The sequence below is a fragment of the Onychomys torridus genome, chromosome 1 (assembly GCF_903995425.1).
Source record: "Onychomys torridus chromosome 1, mOncTor1.1, whole genome shotgun sequence".
Taxonomy (NCBI): Eukaryota; Metazoa; Chordata; class Mammalia; order Rodentia; family Cricetidae; genus Onychomys; species Onychomys torridus.
In genome coordinates this window covers 34448294-34469130 of record NC_050443.1, presented here as the reverse complement: position 1 = coordinate 34469130, position 20837 = coordinate 34448294, and the positions used below count along the sequence as shown (strand labels likewise).

At 44.0% G+C, this 20837-nt stretch overlaps 1 protein-coding gene across 2 annotated transcripts in view; it reads right to left on the bottom strand.

Annotated features, from left to right (window-relative positions):
* Prmt3 (protein arginine methyltransferase 3) overlaps window positions 1-20837 on the bottom strand; it is an 81218-nt gene that overhangs the window by 20982 nt on the left and 39399 nt on the right. For both annotated transcript variants that reach the window (XM_036203085.1, XM_036203093.1), the window contains 3 exons: window positions 20088-20166; window positions 11481-11668; window positions 9496-9582 (listed from right to left, as the gene is read on the bottom strand). In XM_036203085.1, the coding sequence (XP_036058978.1) occupies window positions 9496-9582; window positions 11481-11668; window positions 20088-20166 (354 nt within the window). The remainder of the gene's footprint in view (window positions 1-9495; window positions 9583-11480; window positions 11669-20087; window positions 20167-20837) is intronic.

The window sequence follows — 20837 nt, the reverse complement described above, 5'->3', positions numbered from 1 at the left end:
TGTCTATTGTGGACTAATAGCTATGGCAGCTAGATTCCCCTCCTGTTTTGTCTGGTTCTTGGTCCACGTTGTCTTCTCTCAAAATCACTGATTGCCTTTGATTATGTCTATACACTGAATTTTTTTTTAAATTGCCAGTAGAAACAATTTTAGGATTATAACAATAATCTTGTGGAAAGATTTTTGACTTTATTTCTGAAATGCCCTGGAAACTAGAAACCCAGAGTCATCGTATGACAATGCTGGGTTCTAGATCCCCTGGGTCATGTAGTCATGGCAATTCTCTGGTCTCTGCACTGCCCTGTTCTGGATATTGGTCATTCAGGATTCCCACTGCAAATCCTTAGGAAGACAAGCACCCCATTCTATTTGCTACGATGGGAGGCTCCCAAAAGGGGCAACACGAAGCTGTCAGCCGCTTCCTGAGTGGTAGTGCCTGCAGGGCAGCAGCAGTAATATGTCTGTCTAACTTCCTGTGTCTTCCTTCTCTCATTCTCTGTGACAGGGTCCCACATACCCTAGGCTGGCCTCAGACTCACTGTGCAGTTGAGGAGGACTTCTGATTCTTCTGTCTCTACCTCCAAAGTGCTGGGAACACTTTGGCTGGTTCATGCAGTCCTAGAATGGAACCCTGGCCTCCTCATATACTAGGTAGGCACTCTACCAACTGAGCCACATACCTAGCCCCCTTTTTGGATTTTCTTTTTGAGTCTTGGACAGATTAGTGTGTGTTTGTGTATGTGTGTGTGTGCGTGTGTGTGTGTGTGTGTGTGTGTGTGTGTGTGTGTGTATGCCAAGCACAGTAGAACATGTGTGCATGTATTATACCAAAATAATGCCTAGGAAGGGGTTTTAGCGGTGTTACCTCCAAATGGGCCCTAATTGGGTCTAAAGCTGAACAAGGACCAAAGTGTCCCTGTTCCTTTGCTGTGTGGAAAAAAAAAAAAAAAGATGGACTGACTCACTTCTGTAAATATTATAAATGACACAGTGACTTTTCTAGTTTATGCAACAGAAATTTAGTTTTCAATTCCTGACTCATCTTCTCATGAAGACTGGTGCTCCTCTCAATGCCCATAGACATGAGAGGGCTGGAAACACTGGGTATGTTAGCATTGTCCTACTTGAGGGCCAGTATTCACAAAAGGACCTAAATGGGCAAGATTTTCTCATAGGTCATCACTCCAGGGAAACACCTCATCAACTCACTTATCATCACAACCCTGCAATGCCCATAGGTGGCCTGGGAGACAGGGCAGGGGAGAGGCCTTTTGACAGCATTAAGACAGAACCTACTGCTGCTTATTTAATAAATACTCTGCTCTTACACTGTGCTTGAGACTGTGTGACTACTGACACTGCTGAGTCCCAGCATGATACTGCCCCACCTAGACACCCCTGTCCCATCTAGTGTCCTAATAGTCCAGCAAAGCTCATGAATTTCTGGTTCCACACAGGTTGTTTCAGAACAAATGATGTTATGATGCCTCTACAGTACAATTCTGTCTGGAGCTTGTGGAGTCAAGGGTTACCAGTTCCTCAAGTCTGCAAATCTGAGGCTCCGCCCATAGCCTGACTTTCAGAACTACCCTGATTCCACAGACAAGTCACTCTCCGCTCCAGAGCTACCTGTTTTGTAGATCTTCACCTTCTCTCTGATGATGCATGAACAGCAATTTAAACACTGCGGGCCATTTTCAACATTCTAATCAAAGAACACATATCATGTTGGGTACTCAGTAGCTGCTGGAATGCTGGGATCACAGATGACACCACCACTCTCCTGGCTCCTTCTGAAGACCACAAGCACATGCAGTTTAGCAAGATGCTCTGACAGAGAAGCATGTGAAGGGATAAGGAATGGAAAATGGCCACTAGCCAGGCTTGCTTGGGACAGTAGAATCATCTATACTGGGGTAGTTCCTGTTCCTGGGGACACTGCTATTATGAATGTTCAGTTGGTCTACCTGTTGCAGTATATTTGTACATGATGCTGCCTTAATAGACTTGACAATAAGAAGCTTTTAGAACCCCAAAACCTTAGAAAACAGCATAGGTTAAAAACACACTTGTAGCCCACACCTTTAATCTCAGCACGGGAGGCAGAGTTTGAAACAAGCCTGGTCTACAAAATGAATTCCAGGACAGCTAGGGCTACACAGAGAAACCTTGTCTCGAAAAAGCAAAAAACAAACAAACAAACAAACAAAAAAACAACACAACAGAACAAAACCACACTTGTTAACAGCAATTTTTATAAGCTTTGTCAAACAGTGTCAACATCATTTGAGAAACATTTTCAAAATATAGTGCCATAAAATGGTTATTGGGACCAGGAGCCGCAAGCCCTCCTTGGCAGGCCAACCAACAGCTCTTACAAAGGGCCTGTCGGCAGCGGAGCGCTGAGTCCTGCCTGTCTGTTCTCTCTCCGTTGTCCCAGTGCTGTAGTACTTCACACTTCACCCGAGGATCTGTCCCTGTGACTTTATGACTTCCGGTTCTGTGGCTTCATGTCACCCTCTCTCCTCCCCTTTACTGATTTCTTCTCTTGGTTTCATCTCTAGTTAGTTCCTGGATGTGTTCACTTTCCCATCATCTCCTTTCTAAAGCGCCCATGTCAATGACAGTCATTTCTTGGCTATGCTACTGGGCTAGCCTACCCACCAGGCGCCGGCACCCACTCTGGTCCATTTAGCACTCTATCCAGCAAAGCTCTGTTCCAAGTGCTGCTGTCACCACATCACTGGGCTGACAGCATCTTACTCACTTCTCATTGTGTTAAGAGGAAAGCACAAGGTAGCAGATGACCAGGAAGGCTCTCCACCTCTGCAAATGCTACGTCTACATGTTCTAGCCAAGCTAGACTTCTTTCCTAAAGATGAACACGTTACCTGTACATACCAATGGGGCTGAGCAGAAGCTACTTCTGTCTATGCATACAGCATGCACTGATCAAATGACCCACTCCCTGACTGGGAACTTCTCTCCCATTCCCCTTCTACCATGTCCCCTGGTGTTAAAAATCATGTTAATTTAGCCTAAAATTTATAGAATAAACTTTCTCCTCTGTGTTCCCTTTGTTCTGAGGTGAACTTTACGCTCATGAGACTCAGGCATGTTGTGGCCACACATACTTTCTTCATTGCTATGTTCTTATCACATTTATTTATCCTGTTAAATACCTGTTAAATGTTAAATACATTTACTCTGTTTGTGCTTGTTAAGTGCTTGGATTCTCTGCAGTTTGGGGCATCAAGAAGGCTGTAATAAAGATTCCTACACATGCATATGAATGCACTTCTGCTGTGACCTATGCAACCTCCATGGCCAAAAAGGTTGCTGAGTTTATAGCAGCCAGCCTCCTTGGGATGGTGGGATAGCTCAGAGGGCAAAGGTACTGTTTATCAAGCCTGATGACCTGAGTCCAGACCCCAGAAACCTCACGGTGGAAGGAGAGTCAACTTTTACAGTTGTTCTTGGACCTCTTGTAAAACTAATGATAAATATAATAAAAACAAATGAAAAACCAAATAGCTTCCCTGCCTTTGCTTTGCCATCCCATGTTTCTCAGAATGCTGCGAGGCATAGCTCAGTGAGCCACTTAAGAATGCACTCTGCTACAGACTTTCAAACACAAACACTGTATAGAGCTTCCAGCACCCACTACCCAATACCAACAGTATCTGGCAAGTTACTTCTTCCTTAACTCTTCTTTCTGAGCTGAACTATTCTGAAGCAAGTACCCCACAGCATGCCTCTCTAAACAGGCCTTATTAAGTAATGAGAGTGTTCTTATCACGGTCTAACAACTTCTCAGTCATTCTTTGGTGCTAGCTAATATCCATGGTGTAAAGTGGATACCTGAGTCTCCCAATACTGACTGTGGACACAGAACTACCTGTCAGCTTACTACACATACCCCAATGCCTCCAGCTCTTAGCACAGGTCAGTTAGTACCTGGTGATTCTTGAGCACAAAGCAGCAGAGAGACGGGTCAGACTCAGGTCTAGACAGCATGGTCATCCTGACAGGGAGACCTAACACCAGCTACAGAGAAGTCGGTGACAACCACTCCCCCCCACCCCCACAACATAAACCTTCCTTAAGGCAGCCTATTACAACATCTGCCAGCTGTCTCACTGAAATCTATGACGCAAGTTCAAGACAAATCTGACCATTTCTAAGCAGCACAGATGTGTTTTAATAATTAGTTTGTTTAGCTGATTAGCTTTGCAAGGTCAAAATTAGGTCAAACTGCACCAAGGAGTGCCAAGTGCTGATTTACTACCCGGGAATGAGTTTGGCATGAGCTGGTTACCACCATCAGATCTGTCAAAGAGCCCTAAAAGAAGATTTGAAGAACAGTTGCAGAGAAGCGAGCTCCTTTCTTAAGCCATTAGAAAAATGTAAAGCTTGATTGAAAAATAAAACAAAATCAAGTCCTATGACTAAGGAATCACTGAGCTCGACTGTAGACATTCTCAAGTTTATTCTCATAGCAGTGCCATTTGCCTCAAAGACTGAATAGCTTGAAGACCCGTCCTGACTCTGTACAAGGTCAAGACCTGTGCTCTCAAAATCGCTTCCGCCACTCATCAAGCACATCAGGACGTGAGGCAGAACTAAACTGAGAGGCAACATGACTTTCAGCTCCTGCTTCACACTCTTTCATTTACTTTTAACTCATCAAAACCCTAGGTAGGGAGACCCAGATTTCTTAGGCAGACACTTTCTCATTAGGCCTCAGGAGACTCTGCCTAGCCACACAGACCAGTCAGCTTTCATGAAGGTCACAGACAGGAGAGTCCAGGGCAGCATTTCCTCTAGGCAGCCTCTCCCACCTGCTGGGCCCAAGCCTCTGGGGCCACAAGCCTGAGAACCCTCAGCACTGCTATGAGAAGGCAAAGAACAAGCCATTTACAGTGGGACGCAGTGGCTGATACCAGTAATGATAACCTTGAACTTTAACTCTGGCTCTTGGAGTAAGACACCAACTGTATAAGGATGTTTTAGTTTGGCCATTTAATGAACAAAAAGCACGTGTTAAAAGGGGCAACCTCTTCAGAAAATGAATTTATGTGGCATATTAGATACGTCTCAAATAAACTAATGGAAAAACTAGGAAGGAGCCTTGAATGCTAAGCTATTTCCAAAGAGGGGTGTTTCTATATCACATAGAATCGGGCCAACAGTGGCTTTTGGAGCTGAGCACAAATGCTGGGGACACAGTGAGACATCAGCCTGGGCCTGGCTCTCTTGGGAAAGGAGAGAAGCCCAAAGGCGGAGTTCTTGCTGTCACTGTCAGGTACAGGGTGACGTTGTGTGGGTTCCCACAGTTCGCTGTCACTATGACAGTGTGTCACTGACAGGAGGCTTTCCTCAGTCAGCTCTCCGTGTCCCAGACGCTCTTCCAAGACAGACATTTGTTTTAGGTGCCTCGGAAGAGCCTATTTATGAGCGACAGGCTGGTTAACGAACGCAGTGAAAACCTCCTCCAGATCAGAAGGCTGCTGGGTGTGCTCACAAACTCCTGTAGTCCTGGTACTTGAGAAGATGACACAGAACAACTGTAAACTCAAGGCCAGCTTGGGCTCTTCATGAGACCATGACTCAAGAAAAAGTGAGTGAGCAAGAGCAGAGTAAGAAATAGGCAACTCAAGTCGTGTTAAGTGTTCGTGGACATTTTGAAACTAACTCACCACTTAGCTGCCGACCAACTCTTCAACAGTCTGGTACCTGATGGTGACTTTCTCTCCAACTGACCTCACTAGTGGAACACTCTGCACACACTGACTTTGCTTCCCTCTGAGGGTGCTTGTCAGGGCACTGTTCCCTTCCCGCAGCAAACTATGAGCCTGGCCCTATTTTGCTGAGCTCCCCAGGAAGCTGGACAGAGGACAGCCTTATCCCATTCTCAAGACACTGGAGAGCAAGCACCATGGCACTCAGTCCTCTCCCCAACTACTGCCTCCAGAATGACCTTCTACAGGAAGACTACGAACTTTAGTCTGAATTATCCTACTATATAAGGACTACGATGGCTTTTCTTTATGTGTATGTCTGTGTGGGGGTATGTACAGATGTGTGTGGGTACCAGAAGAGGGTGCTGAATCTCCTGGAACTGGAGTTACAGGTAGTTGTGAGCTGCCATTAAAGTGCTGGGAACAGAACTTGGGTCCTCTGTAAGAGCAGTTAGTAATCTTAACTATTGAGTCACTTTTCTAATCAGTTAGTAATTATATATAGTAGGAAAATAAATTGGAAAACTCATAATTAGAAGAAGTTAAGCAAGAGAAACATAGTTAGGGTTGGCTCAGGGAGGCAGCAAATACAGACCTTAAAAATGATTGTAAATGTAGTTAAAGAGAGGGGAAAAAACTTCTAAAACTGGCGCTTTAAATTTTTTTTTTTTCCTTTTGGTCAGGTGGCGGTGGCAGCACAGGCCTTTAATCCCAGTACTAGGGAGGCACAGACAGGTGGCTCTCTGAGCTCAAGGCCAGGCTGATCTACAGCATGAGTTCTTGAAAAAACTCCCCGTACTCCCCAAAATTTTTTGTTTATTTGTTTGTTTTTGAGACAGATCTCATGGCGTAGGGAGGCTGATCTCAGAGGCACATTCGACCATGCCCGGTAGAGATGACTTCCTCTCCTAGAGAGGGTTCAGAAGCCGCTCTGTAAAGGTGCTTGGCACAGTAAGAAACCATACAGTTACAGAACAAAAGCAAAGACTAAGGAGAGATCCAGATGGGGCTGAGGAGCTGCTCAGCAGGGACGAGCACTTCCTGTGCAACTGGGACCTGAGGGGAGGAAGCCCTAGCATGAAGAAGAGACCCAAATGGCTGTGTGCCTTCTGCAGGAGAACATAGGGACAGAGGCAAGTGCATTTCTCTTGCCTTTAGCCTAGCTTACAATATGAGTTTCTGCTAATAGTGAGACACTTTGTCTCCAGGCAACAGGGAGGCAGGTGGCTGAGGAAGATACCCAATGTTCTTCTCTGGCATGCACATATACACCCATCATCCATAGAGAATAAAAAACAAACAACAACAATAACAAACCTAGAATTCACAAGATGAAGCTATTTGTTTTAGTTTTAGAGTCAACAAACTCTAACAAATTAAAATTGATTTGAAATGTCCATGCTGTGTGTACATGTGTGGGCAAGCGAGGGGGGCGGTTGTACAGTTGTGTAAAGAAAAGGTGTTTATGCATAGAAGGTTCTAACTACCTTGAGAGGCTCTACAGAAGCCTATCAGCCTACAGCATACATGCTGTGGAAATTAAATCTTTGCAAAAGGTGTTCTTGTTATTTTGAAAACTTTAATTTTCTCTAGTTTTTTGATTAGGCCACAAATTTGGAATCTTATCAGGACAAAAATGGCTATGCATATATTTAAACATGCTTAACTCCTTAGAAATTGTTAGCTTGTCACTATGTATCTAGTTTCAGAATGAGAAAGACATTTAGCTTTTCTGAAGTTTATTCTTCCCAGTGCAAATCCACAGACTTTGTTCCCTCTATTTAAACACAACAAACTCCTCTCACTCCCCAGGCTGCCCCTCAGCCCTCTACCTCCACCATCATTAGGTCTGCCCATCACTGGTACTGCCTGCCACCTGCTCTGCTTGTCACCAGGTCTGCCTGTCACTGGCTTTGCCCATCAGTGGCACTGCCCTTCACTAGCTCTGCCCAAAATAGCAGGGGAGCAGTTGTACTCAGACACCTGTCCTCTGAAATATGTCTGTGCTGGATTATTCTTCATGAGCATAGAGGCTATCTATTCAGGAGCATATTTGCACAATAGCTCCAGACCAAAGAGAGGTGAAGCAGAGCCAAAGGGGTGAGCCAGGCTTCAGATGACGAAGCTTATTAGAAGCATTAGATGGAAAGATCCTATTCACGTCGGACTCCTGGTCAAGTGAGCACAGGAAGGGGTTTGCTGGAAATGCAGATGCTTCACCAATCAGTCCTCTTCAAGAGATAGGGTTTAAAAACTCAAAGATCTACTGTTCTTTTTTCTTTAAAAGACTTCCTTATTATTATATGTGTGCAGGTCAGGGAACAACTTGTGAAATCAATTCTCACATTCTCACCTTTCACTTTTATGTAAGTCCTGAGGCCTGAACCCTTTACCAGCTGAGCCATCTCTCTAGCCCAGGATTTACTTTGTATTTGCTGCAAAGGAGAGATGCATGGCCTACTTCCTCAGCTAAATCTAACTCTGTCTCTGTTTGGACTGCACAAGGATTCAAACATATCCATCCTCTTCTCCATCAACAGCTGCTAGACTACTGGCTCCCATGTCTATAATGGAACACATTTCACACTTATTTCAGGTGTGTAGTCTGGCTGAATGCACATCTGTACTGTCTTATTTGTTTAGGCTTCCTTGTGTTCTTTGGTGACTCGTAAAATCCCACTAACAAGGCTTTTTAGGGGTCAGGGAAAATGTCGAGCATTTGGTACATGAGTAAAACATGACAAGAGTTTTTATTCCTTGCCAGTACAAAGCAACATCCCAGACCAAGTCAACATAAATGATTATGAAAACTGAGTGACAGAATGCTACTCAGTGCTCATATGCACTCTTCCTGTCATCAGAGGAAGGTGTGTGTGTGTGTGTATATATATATATTTTATTTTATTATTATTATTATTTTTTTTTGGTTTTTCGAGACAGGGTTTCTCTGTGTAGCTTGGAGCTTTCCCTGGATCTTGCTCTGTAGACCAGGCTGGCCTCGAACTCACAAAGATCCGCCTGCCTCTGCCTCCCAAGTGCTGGGATTAAAGGCGTGTGCCACACCACCACCCAGCCGAGAGATGTATTTTATTTTAAAATTATGTGAAAGAAAACTCTCACAAATGTTAACATTCAGTACTACATGGGAATATCTGCTTCTCAGCTAAAATTTACCACAATTCCCTGACAGCTTGGGCTTAACGTGTCCTGGATTCCTCTACGCAAGCATGTCTACACAGTGAGACTCTGTCTCTGTATTTGGATCTTCCTACCATTTCAAAGGCCATATCTTTTCTCCTGTGCCAGAGTTGAGTCCTTAAACACATCTAAATTATGTGTGGGGACCTACAGGGAGGCATAGGGTAAAAACTTTTGTTTTTGAAGATAAAATTGAATGTTCTCCATTGAGTATGATAGATAATAGCCAAAAAAGGAAAGAAAGTAAAAACTAAGATTGCCCACTACTGTCTACTAACTAAACTGACTGTAGGAGACAGGGTGTTAGAGCTGTGGCCATCCTTTATCTCCTGAGGGAGGGCTGAGATTACGGGCGCTCATCACCATGCCCAGCTGGAGGGACTTTCTGAAGTCTACTCATCTATTAAGCAGATCTGTCCAGCGATAGCAAAGGCAAAGACAGACTGTCAATGGCAATAGCCGTTTTCATTTATCACAAGCCTGTTAATTAATTCATTAATCTGACAATCAACTGCACTGCCAGTGAGATCTGTGGAAGTAGGAAAGGGTGGCTTACCGTGCACATGGCTGTCTTTGTGATTCTCAGGGTAAAATCCGAAGAAAACTCCAAGTCTGACATAGATGTAGTGTGGCAATCTATATGCTTCCCATCAGAAAGGAGAAAGAAAAAGATCAGTAAACAGGAATAACAAAGCCTAGCTAACACACAACAGCTGCAAACCAGTGTTTCCTGACTTCTAATCACAAGCCATTCTGAGGACTCTTTCCAAACTAAGGAATATTGACAGTTAGTTACTGTTTCTCTAAATCACATTGGCATCTTCTACTTTGACCTCCTGTAAGCAATAGTATCTACAAAGTCACACAGGGATCTGTCTGCTAGTCTTGCTGATACACTGAAGACTTCTAGTTTAAAACCTAGTGTTTTTTTCTCCACCGAGATCATCCCGCACACCACCCATATCTGCTATGCTCCAGGTTATAAAATTAATCTTCTAGAGGAAAAGGCAAGTTGAAAACACATGCTGGTGAAGGGAAAAATTGCCAGGAAAATTCTTCTCTCAATGTATTTAAATATGCTAGTTAGGTAGTAGGAAAAGCCATAATAATTCAAACAGCAGAAATTAGGATTCATCTTGGAAAGTAACAGCCCATTCCTTTGTCTTCTGCCCTGGCTCAAGCTCTCCAGGTCACTTTGGGAAGGGCTGACAAGTAATAGAATTTATAGCCAAAGCCTGGGACATCACTCTCTTTAAGATAGTTGAAGAAAAATTTTAAAGCAAGTTACAGTGTGAGGGCTTTTAGGTGTAGGAAGAATGGGGGAACACAAATGATGCTGAACAGGCAAGTCTGATGTCACAGAGCATCTACTAGGCATCTTGGAGATTCAGTCCTAAACCAGCTACATCAATTATTCACAGTAGTTTGAAGATCAAGCAAAAGGGCAGCAGGAGAGCACTCAGCACTCCCTCCCCCTAGCTTCTCCTGCTCTGCAACAGGGCCAAGGTGGCAGTAACTGCTCCCCTCTGCCCTGAAGCAAACAGCTCCACACACCTTCCTACCAGGGTACCAGGGCAGCAGAGCACGGACCAGGCCCATAGTGGCCATGAGTGCACCAGGGCACCCAGCAGCCCCAAAGTTAATCAAGCTTGCTTGTTGAGGAGTCTCCTTTGTTCAGAGAATAGTTACATATTACAAAAGTCATTTACTGGAAGGAGACACTGCCCTAAACCCACAGCTGAAATCTTCACACGCTCCATTATCTACTTAGACAACCAATGGGCTAAGAAACTCAGTGTGACTCCTCACTGCCAAGCCATGGTGAACAGTCACAGCAAACCCATAGGTAAACATGGACAAAAATAAAACACAAAAGGACTTCATGAGGACTTTTCCACACAGGTGCCCTTCAGTTTCAGGTAAGTTCATGATAATTAATCTAACGAGGCTGGAAGAAATCTGAGTAAAAAGTTAAACTGTGACGCATGAGATGGGAATAATGCTCTGTGGGAGCCAGTGTGATACCAGGTGGTCCTGAGGCAGATGCCAGCACTGCAGAAGCAGGCCTCTGCCTTCAGGAGGTCAAACTATGTATAAGTGATTCAACCAGCTCCAGGACTTGGATCTAAAGGCTGATAAATGGAATCATGAGAAGTGATTCTAAGCAATGATGGCCCAAAAGCAAGTGTGATCCCATTTTAGACTAAATTAAAATCAGAGAAAGCCCACATGGAAAGTCAGTAAGCAGACATATCCTTGGATTCAGGCAACTGTGGACTGAAAGTATTACCTTATCTTCACCCGTACTGAGCATGTGCAGGCATCTAGTAAGTAGATGGCCTACTACTTACACAGCACTCATTTTGCAGGTAGTTTAAGTGAAGTAAGTGGTAATTTAAAGTGTATGAAAGGATGCATGCATGCCACATGCAGACACTTCCTCATCTTGCCTAAGGGTTTTCTGCACATATATGGACTGTGACATGTGCATGGAGTCCTAGCATCAAGCCTCACAGACACAGAGGGAATATACACACCTACCTTGATACCACAAGGGTCTGAAATAAGAGTCTGGTGATCTACAACTTCCACAACAGCTTCTGGAATAACCGCCTTCTTCATGCAGGACATGTTGAAGCCATAGACATCATCCCAGAAGGCAATTCTATCAGCATGCTTGCTCACATCACTCACAGCCACTAGGCTGATGGTGCAAATGTCAGGGTAGACTGGAATAAAAAAAAAATGCTCCTATATGTAGTATCTTCTCTTCACTTAGAGGATGGTTTTAAATGGCTAAATATAAATATCAAACCTATCTACACAGACCACTAGCAAGGAGAGATCGATGAAGACAGGGACGGGGAGACAACCAAGTTCCCCGAGTGCCTATAATCATGATGGTAAAATCAGCATCCCGCTGGGCAGTGCTGGCCCATGCCTTTAATCCCAGCACTTGGGAGGCAGAGGCAGGCGGATATCTGTGATTTTGAGGTCAGCATGGGCTACAGAGTGAGTTTTAGGAAAGGCGCAAAGCTACCCAGAGAAACCCTGTCTCAAAACAAAAACAAAACAGCATCCCAACAAAGAGCTCCTATTAAAATTACTGAAACAACCTTGAAATAAACATATTAATATGACCACTTGAAAAACTGTTATTTCATATATTCCTCTAAAGTACACATAAAGAGACAAACTATCTTGCAAAGTATTTAGCACCATGGTGGGGTGGATATCACACTGGAGTTTTCTGCACAGGTAGAGGCCAGCTCATACTATACTCTTATTTAATATAAAATGATTGATAAGTATATGCCAGTTTAAATAAAGACTGTGGATACAAATTTCTACCCTTAGAGAGAAACTTGTATTTATCTATTTATTTTGAAACAGAATCTCCTGTAGCCCAGGCTGGCCTCAAAAGAGAAAGCACAAGGCATTGTGGATCACCCAGCAAAATCAGCAAAATCAGAGGAGGCTGCAGCAGGGGAAGCAGGCTACCATGTAAGAGTAGAAATCAGCTCGAAGTGGAGAGAGAAAGAGTGTTCTAGCAGAGTGAGAGTGTGTAGCAGTCACCATTAAGGTGACCACTTGCATTCTAACTAGACAGGCAGAAAGACACAGGCTCAATGGGGTCTCTATAAACCACTGCAGTGAACGGGACTTTATTTTAAGAATGGTACCTCAGTGAAAATTTTACCTAGGGTAGCACTGTGATCAGACTTCAGTTTTAGAACAACCATTTGAAGTGCTATGTGAAGAATGAGCAGACTGTCAACTGTAAAAGAGCATCGATATGAACAGATCCAGGAGGAATGAGTGCATTGCTTCTGGGACTGATGAAAACGTCAAAGAGGAGATGAAACCTAAGGTGTGGGATTATCTGGGCCTAAGATACAAAACTGAAGACTATGAACATGCAAACAAACACACAGCAGAAGCCCGTAAGACCCAGCACCAGAATTTATGGCACACGAGAAGTAGCAAAAGGGGCTGAGAGGGGACAGAGAAGAAAGAGAGCCAAAAGGGCACTGAGGGTGGTGGGAAGTGGTTTAGAAGAACTAGAAGAAATGCTGTGGGACAGCAAAGGTCACTATGACACAGCACACAGCTCCTTTCTGGTGACTTAACGTGGAAATGGACTTTTCCTGTGAACATCTCAAGCATCAATTTTTAGGGAATTCATGACTCAAAAAAAAAGTCAGTTACATATCAAATGACAACCATAAAATAACCACAAAAATGGCCCATGGTCAGCAGCCAATCTTCAGACTTAGAGATCATCCTCTACTTCACCTTTAGAAACTATATTAGTCAAAGCTCTAAATTATCTTTAAAATAAAGGCCAGCATAAGATCTGCATCAAAGCAGGACACGGGCCCTAACGCTTCCTCACAGTTCAGCTTCTGCAGTCATCCCCAAGAGCCATGCACAAGAGTGTGCTGGCTCCCCAGTGCCCAGGGCTCAGGGTCATGTTCTCCTCCTTCAGTAGCATGCCAAGCTCTCTAGCTGGTTCCAGTCTGAGTAAATTTGTTACTGGGATGCTGACTACCAACAGACCCGCCATAGGCACTACAGTTAGTTCTCTGAGCCACATCCTTAACCTGCAAAACAAAGACAAGAACTGAGCTCGAGGCAGCGCAGCAGGGCAGTATAGGGTAGCTCAGTAGCTTCCTCTACCCTTTACAATATTTGTGCCACAACTTCAGCTTTCTGCATACGGCCTGAGGAACACAAAGGCAGTTAGGCCAGCAGACATCTTTTGTAAAGTCGACACTTTAGGTTTTGGAAGCCATTTGTTTTTTATTGAAATGACACTTTCTGAGGTCACTGTGAAAGCAGAATGGCTGTGTTCAGCAAAGCCTTGTCCAGAAGACAAGCAGTGGGTCAGACCCAGAGACCCTGCCAGAGAACAGAGGGAAGACAATGATGGTAAGATTTATCACAGTGGTTAACTGTTACTGTTAGGAGTACCACTGCTCCTATAGTTCACAGGAACTGAATGTACTGCAGCATTGTATAGGACACGGACTGTCATGTGACTTACTGCAGTTCACGGGCAGTTCAGAACATGATTAAAATTCCTCACTGAGTCTGGTGTTTGTTTTTAATGCCATCATTGAGTTTGCCAACCACAGGTCATGCATCAATCCAGTCTGCTGCGTGGGTCTATAAACCCACTGTACGCCCTCTGCACTAGCGTGCTTACCCATCATCTACAGCTGCACTGTGCTACCGTGCCAGAGCTAGAGAGAGGGCATGGACGTGGCCCGTCACACTGACAATGCAACCTGGACCTTGGCCCAAAGCCGCTGACCTGCCACCCCCACAAGCTGTGTGGTGTGCTAGGACACCATGGAGAACAAAGATGCCCCCTGCATAAGGAAAACTGTGGCTGACCGCAAGCCAGGTTTAGAGAAAAAAATCAAGAGCAGAATGGTTCTTCTTCTCCAAGTATTGAGGCACAGTTTTCAAGTTAATTATATTTCAAAGATACAAAAATTCCTGGTTTTTATTTTTGAACTCAGAAATGATTTTTCATCTCTCAGAAAGACATGAATATTCATAAAGCTTTGTAATCAGTGCTAGAGGTCAATGGGGTTCAGCATCCACCTTGGCACAGCTGCCTAAACCTTGGGCCACCTGCCAGAACGCCACTAACCCTTTACCTTCACAGTCTCACACATTTGTCACCTTTTTTTGTCAGACAGAAGCTATAATTGAATAATTATGCCTGCTTGTAGGTGAAATCGGCCAAGTGCTGATTGGACAAAAGCAGCCAGTTACCAGACCATTTATAAATCCACGGCTCTGACATCTGTGTCCTTCTCGACTCACTGCCCAGCATTCATCTGTCACTGGAATGGCTCATGAGGTGAGCAGACCAAGATGGGAACTCCTTCATCCCTAGGGAAGGCCTCACAAACTTCAGGCCTAATGGCTGAGACTGAGGCATATGAGAATACAACTCCCACAAAACACCGGCATACAGGTAAGCACTCACCAATTCACAGAGCAAGAGTAACTTAGAAATTGAATATTCATTGGGAACTAGACCTATTCTTCATACTACCTTATAAATAGTGATCAGCTCCATTAAAGTTAGGTAGACTTAATATGTAGATGAAATATGCTTTGAAAAACTATGCACTGAAAAAAATAAACAACATTATAAGGATATTTCTAGAAAAAAAATGTGGCAAAAAACTGTAAAGTACAGAAACAGCACAGGAAATTTTGAGTCCCAGAAATCAACCTCCATGGCTTCTGTGTGATGTCATCTATGCACAAGTATGACACTCAATGTGCTGGATGAAGGTGCCATGTTCAAACCCATTTCACCACGAAGGCACAAGCCAATGCTGCTCTTGTTTCCAGCAAGAATACAGGAGATTTACTACATAACGAAACACCAGACTTTGAGATGACTGTCTATAGCTGGGCTTTTACAAAACAGGAGACTGAAGGGACAGAGGTAAGTAACGCCAAGAGAAGCAGTCTTCATTAGCTAAGAAGATACACAGGCAGCTGACACGCAAGTCTTGAGGTCTGCCCACAGACACCACGGACTTCCCACTGCATGCCCGCCTGCTGCCTTGCTCTTCACATGCTAGAACTCCACCCTTCTAAAGCAAAGGAGCACTTGGTAGAAGGCAAAGGAGAAAGAGCAAGTACACTGTAACTATTAACAAAGCTAAGTGAGCAAAGCAGAGATGTATAGGCTTGCTCACTCTGCTGAGTGGCTGGTGACAGGACAGAGAGTGAGGTGAAGAGCAAACAGCCCAGCGGCTGTGAGAACAGGAGGCATCAAGGGAGGGATGCTCGTGAGGTAGCTTCTGGTGTGCACAGGTCCAGCATAGGGCTGAGGCTGCTGGCTGTGTTCCTATGCTCTATTTTGCTGCTCCTCAGGAGGCACATGGCAGAAGTACTTTCTTTACTCTAAAGGAGGCCAGCCAGGCTGGTAGGCGAGGGAGGCTCTGGTAAAGGGGTACAGGGACAGTGTCATCTCCAGGGCACCTACACAGCATAATGCATCAGTCACAGGTAGAAGCCTCGTTCTGAAGCCCACAGGTCTGGCAAAGCAACAGTTCCCGGCTGCATCATTTCCCAGTTTTCACACTTTGGAGCACTCCTGCCCTTTCGTAAGTCCTTTTTCCACTGACTGGGGTGGATTTCTGCTTCCTGCAACAAGTCCTCTCACCACATTTGCTATAAAGAGAAGAAGCACTGAAAAAACTCTGCCTCTGATTGTGTTCAAAGGCCTCTTCCACGAATCCTGAGCATCTCTATTTTAACGAAAAGCCCCTTGTGACTGTGTTGGTCCTTGTAAAATGAATCAGAGGCTGTGAACTGGAACAGGCTGCTAGCCCTCCTACTTGGAAGTGAATAAAAGCCTGAAAGCCCAAAAAGCATTTGGGATCTTAGCATGAGGGGACCTGCTTTCACAGTCCAGGACAGTGTAATGACCAATCGCAAAAACAGTTCCTTCCTGACAAAGGAAGGTCAATAGCTTCTCAACTTGATTCTGCAAAAGACGATTTCAGAAACTCTTGCTGATTTTGAGTGGATTACTTCTCCATGCTATTAGCAGATGCAATTTCAATCTCTTCCGCTCCTGAGCGTGTCAGCTTTGATCTCTCGGTGGTGGCTGGGCTTTCACACTGGAACTGACTGGCTTTGCCCTGCTGTAATTAGCAGACATTTTATGGAGGATCTTTGAAAGTAGGTAAACATCTCATTCTTCAAGCTGTGGTCATTTATTTGTCATTTGTATTTGAAAGGACATTCCATTTCTTGTTTTTAATCAAAGGGTTATAGGTAAGAAAAGGAAGCATAAGAAGGTAGCATTAAAACTCTTTGCAAACGACTGGATTGTTTACACAGGAAATCCTTTTAGAAATAACCACCAACCTCAGCAATACCATAGGACATCAGCTTAATAAAGCAAAGCATTTCTATGTTCTATGCTACAGGCAGGCAACTGAAAAACAGTACAGATTTGCCCCTGCAAGGACAGCATTGTAAACTCACAGGGGGCTCAATGCAAAGAGGCTGGTAATTTTCTAACTGTCCTATTCATTAGACACCATTTTAATTTCAAGTCTTTTTAAAGCAATGTGGAGGTGAAAGGAATGAGAGACCCTGTCTCAAAAAGCACAGGAGAGAAACTGCAAAGATGCCCCACATCGAGATCTGGCCTTCATGTTCTCATTTCCTCTCGCCCTTCCCCTCTCCACCTTCTGCTTTGTCTCTCTTGTTCTGGGTGCGATAAAGGTGATATGATCCTTAACTGAATCATGAACTCAATGAAAACACTAAAACTTCCAGGAGGAAGTTAAAAGATCCTGTGTAACCTCAAGTAGTGTGTCCTCCACTGAGACATGCATGCAATAGGACAAAGACGGCCCCTTTCAGCTGTTCCCATCCCTTTCTGGGAGCTGTCATTCAACTCTGTCCAGTGCTCCTTTGGCTTTGCTGGCTACTTACTGGGGGCTCCACCAATAGGTTAGAAACTACACTTCAGGGAGGAGCTGGGTGGATTCCCTACTTCAGTCCTTGTGACTCCGCTTTAGTAGAGTCTGTCATGTGAGAATTTACAGTCAACTTCATAAACCATCTATCAGGGCTTCCAAATTTAAGTTCTTAAAAAAACTCTTCCCTCAAGCCTACCATGTTTGCATTCTATCTGATTCACTGGTAAATTACAATGATCAATCTATTGTCTGGATTAAGCTGTTTGAAGAAGGGTTGTCTGAAGGTTTTACTATGTTGCCCAGGCTGGGCCTGAGCATTCTTCATGCCTCAGCCTCCTAAGTGCTGGAACTACAAGAATGTACCACTGAGCCCAGCTGAACCTTACTTTAATTGATCTTTTTTTTTTTTCCTTTAAGGCAAGAACTTATGTTGCCCAGGATAGCCTCCAACTCAGTGAACAGCTGAAGCTGGCCTTGAACTGCTGATCTTCCTGCTTCCATCTCACAAGTGCTGGGATTACAGGTGTAAGCTACCATACTTACCTTTGTTTTATTTTTAAATAAAACTTTATTTTAATTTTCTATTAAAAACAATTATTTTCTGCATTGTAAGAGGTACTAGTTACATATGTGGTTCTAACCAGATTTTCAATTTTCTTCAGCTTGTCTTCCACATAGGAAACAGTAACAGCTGTTTCTATTGTCTAGACTTCAAGGTGCACTTTCATATATGGCAGGGCTCTTTCTCCTATCTCCACTGCCCCAGGGTCTTGCTAATTTGGTGGTTTCTTACCATTCCTGTTTACTTTTCCACACCAATTTCATAATCAGCTTAAATTAAAGACAAACCTGTTGGTTGGGACAGCAGCACAAACTTAGAAATGCTACTGTATAATTTTTAACATCAAAAAAGGGGAAAATATACATAATTCTCATCTACAATTTTAACAACTGTTAGTAGTTTTGGATTTCATCATAGTCTACAGTAAGTTTGGGCGAACTTCTTTACATTGATTTAGGTCTTCTTCTTCATGGCAGAGAAGAGGAGACAGATGAACTTACACTCACATCATGGACCCATGATACGGACACCCGATTCCATAATGAAATCATTCTTTCTTGGTAAGGATTCGCTTAAGAAAAACATAAAGTAACACTTCACAATACACATGAGCATCTGATGGCAATATTTGTTCATTCCATGTTGTTCATATTTTACTTATTTTTCTCCTAATAATATTAACAAACAGCATTCCACAGCACTGCTCAGGCAGCTAAATGCCGATTGTTCTGACTACGCCCTAATGTTAATCAGTTCTATAAAAATATGGACTGAGCTAGAATCATTAACCTCGCTTTTATCCCTCCAGCTGCCATGGTCCCATGGCTGTGGGGCCTAATGAACCTCACTGAGAACTCGATTTAAATGCATTAGCTGCTGTCAGTTCTTCAGTGAGATCAATGGACACCACTGGGGAGGTATGGGGAGGGAAGAGGTGGGGGTCCCCTAGAACCCCACAGCAAATCAGCTGCTTTAAATGCATTTTAATAGGGAAACAAGGTTTAGTGAAAAGAACATCAACATTGATTAGGTCAGGCAGATATGAGTTTAAAAACAAGAAGAAGAAATGCAGGCTTGGCTGCCTAATGGTGTCATCTTCCTGGACATCTTCAATACTGTTCCCCAAATCTCAAAGGGCTATGGTAAAGATTATGTATAACAAAAGCAAGGGTGATGGTGACGACCACTAGAGAACCACCAAGTGATATTATTTCCTTCAGTCACTAAAAGGCCCACAACAACCAAAGATGCACAAATTGTTTCAGGGTAAGACATCTAAAATTCTAGCCAGGTTCACAGCAGAGAACAAGAAGTACTTCAAAGTGAATGCAGGGACTATATGACAAGTGCCCCTTGAGAAGGAGGGAACACACAGAGTGCTACTAGAGTGCTCCACTGTCTGGAGGACCTGTCCTGGCTCTCCTGGTTTGCTCTGAGGACTTTCAACTGTACAACTGTGCTGTAACAGTCTATACAGCTGCAGGGTACCGTGGGCAGGAGGCCTGAGCAAGAGCATACTCCCTGTTCTTAAGGACACCAGGCATCCAAGCACAAGGCTGGGGAAGTGCACTTCCGCCCGAGAATGCAACCAGAACACAACTTTCCCACAGACATGGAAAAAAGTTGAGAGGGATCTGCTTAGCGTAGATTCACCTTTCTAGGCACCAGAACTAAATCACAGAGTGAAGGAGCTTATAAGTTAGTGAGGTAAGGGAAATTTGCTACTAAAGCCAATAGTCTCCAACCTAGTATGAAACATGCTATTGACCTCTGGCTAAGATTACGTGTGGAAAACAGGAACCAAATGACACAAGGATTAAAAATGCAAAGATGCTTCTGACACACTTTAATTTGAATAGTAAAAGCTTCCCACACCTAGTCTTTATGTTTCTATTAAACAAGCAAGCTAACAAACAATAAAAACCTAGTCAAAGATATCCTAAGAAACCATGGCCTTGGAGTCCCCATATCTTAAATAACCAAGGCTCCTTCCAATGGGAACATCTTTCATTTCTACTGAAATTCTCTCAGGTATGCAGTGTGCTTGAAATTCAGAAGTTCATTTGGTTGCACCACACTGAAATCAGATTAAAACAGAAATGTACTACTTACCTGATCCTCCTTTTGCCAAGTATTTGCTCTTTGCATAAAGGACAGAATCCAACATCGACTCGAAAAGAAGAAAATAGCCCTGTGCAGAAAGGAAACGATGAGCATCAGGAATGGGCACGGCCACAAGAGACCCAGTGGAGCAGCTGATGGCCCTGTCACCAAGTACTTTCTACCTTGTCATGCAACTCTGCCAGTCACTGTGTTCTATACAGTGAGCACTGGAAGGCCAGGCCTGGGTGTGAGGCAGATATAACGGGTGCAATCAGGAGCAAGTACAAAATCTGCATCTGCCACCACTTTTCAGTCTGTTTCTTCCCCAGTGGAAGGGAAACTTCAGGCAGAAACTTTTTATCAGCCCTGCAACTCCATGGAATGTTGCAAGATTAATTGGGAGTAATGGCCCTGATAGATTTTGTCGTCTGTGGGGATCTGTCACACTGGACACCTTCAGTATCACATTGGGGGTGAAAGTGTAAACACTACTGGTGTCCACTGAGCAGAGCCACGACATGTTACCGCACATCCTGCCATGCACATGGCAGCCCACCACGGAAGTGCCACCTGACCAGTGATTGAGGCAGAGAACCTGGGTGTAAAGTGCCATCTCCCAAAGCACTGCCTACAGAGCGTTCTTTGGTGGCATACAGACAGCACTAACTGGACTCAGTGGGTCACTAAAAAGGGAGGAGGGGGAGGCCAGAGGTTGGGAGGGATGTCAGAGGGGTAGATATGATCTAAATAGATTATAGT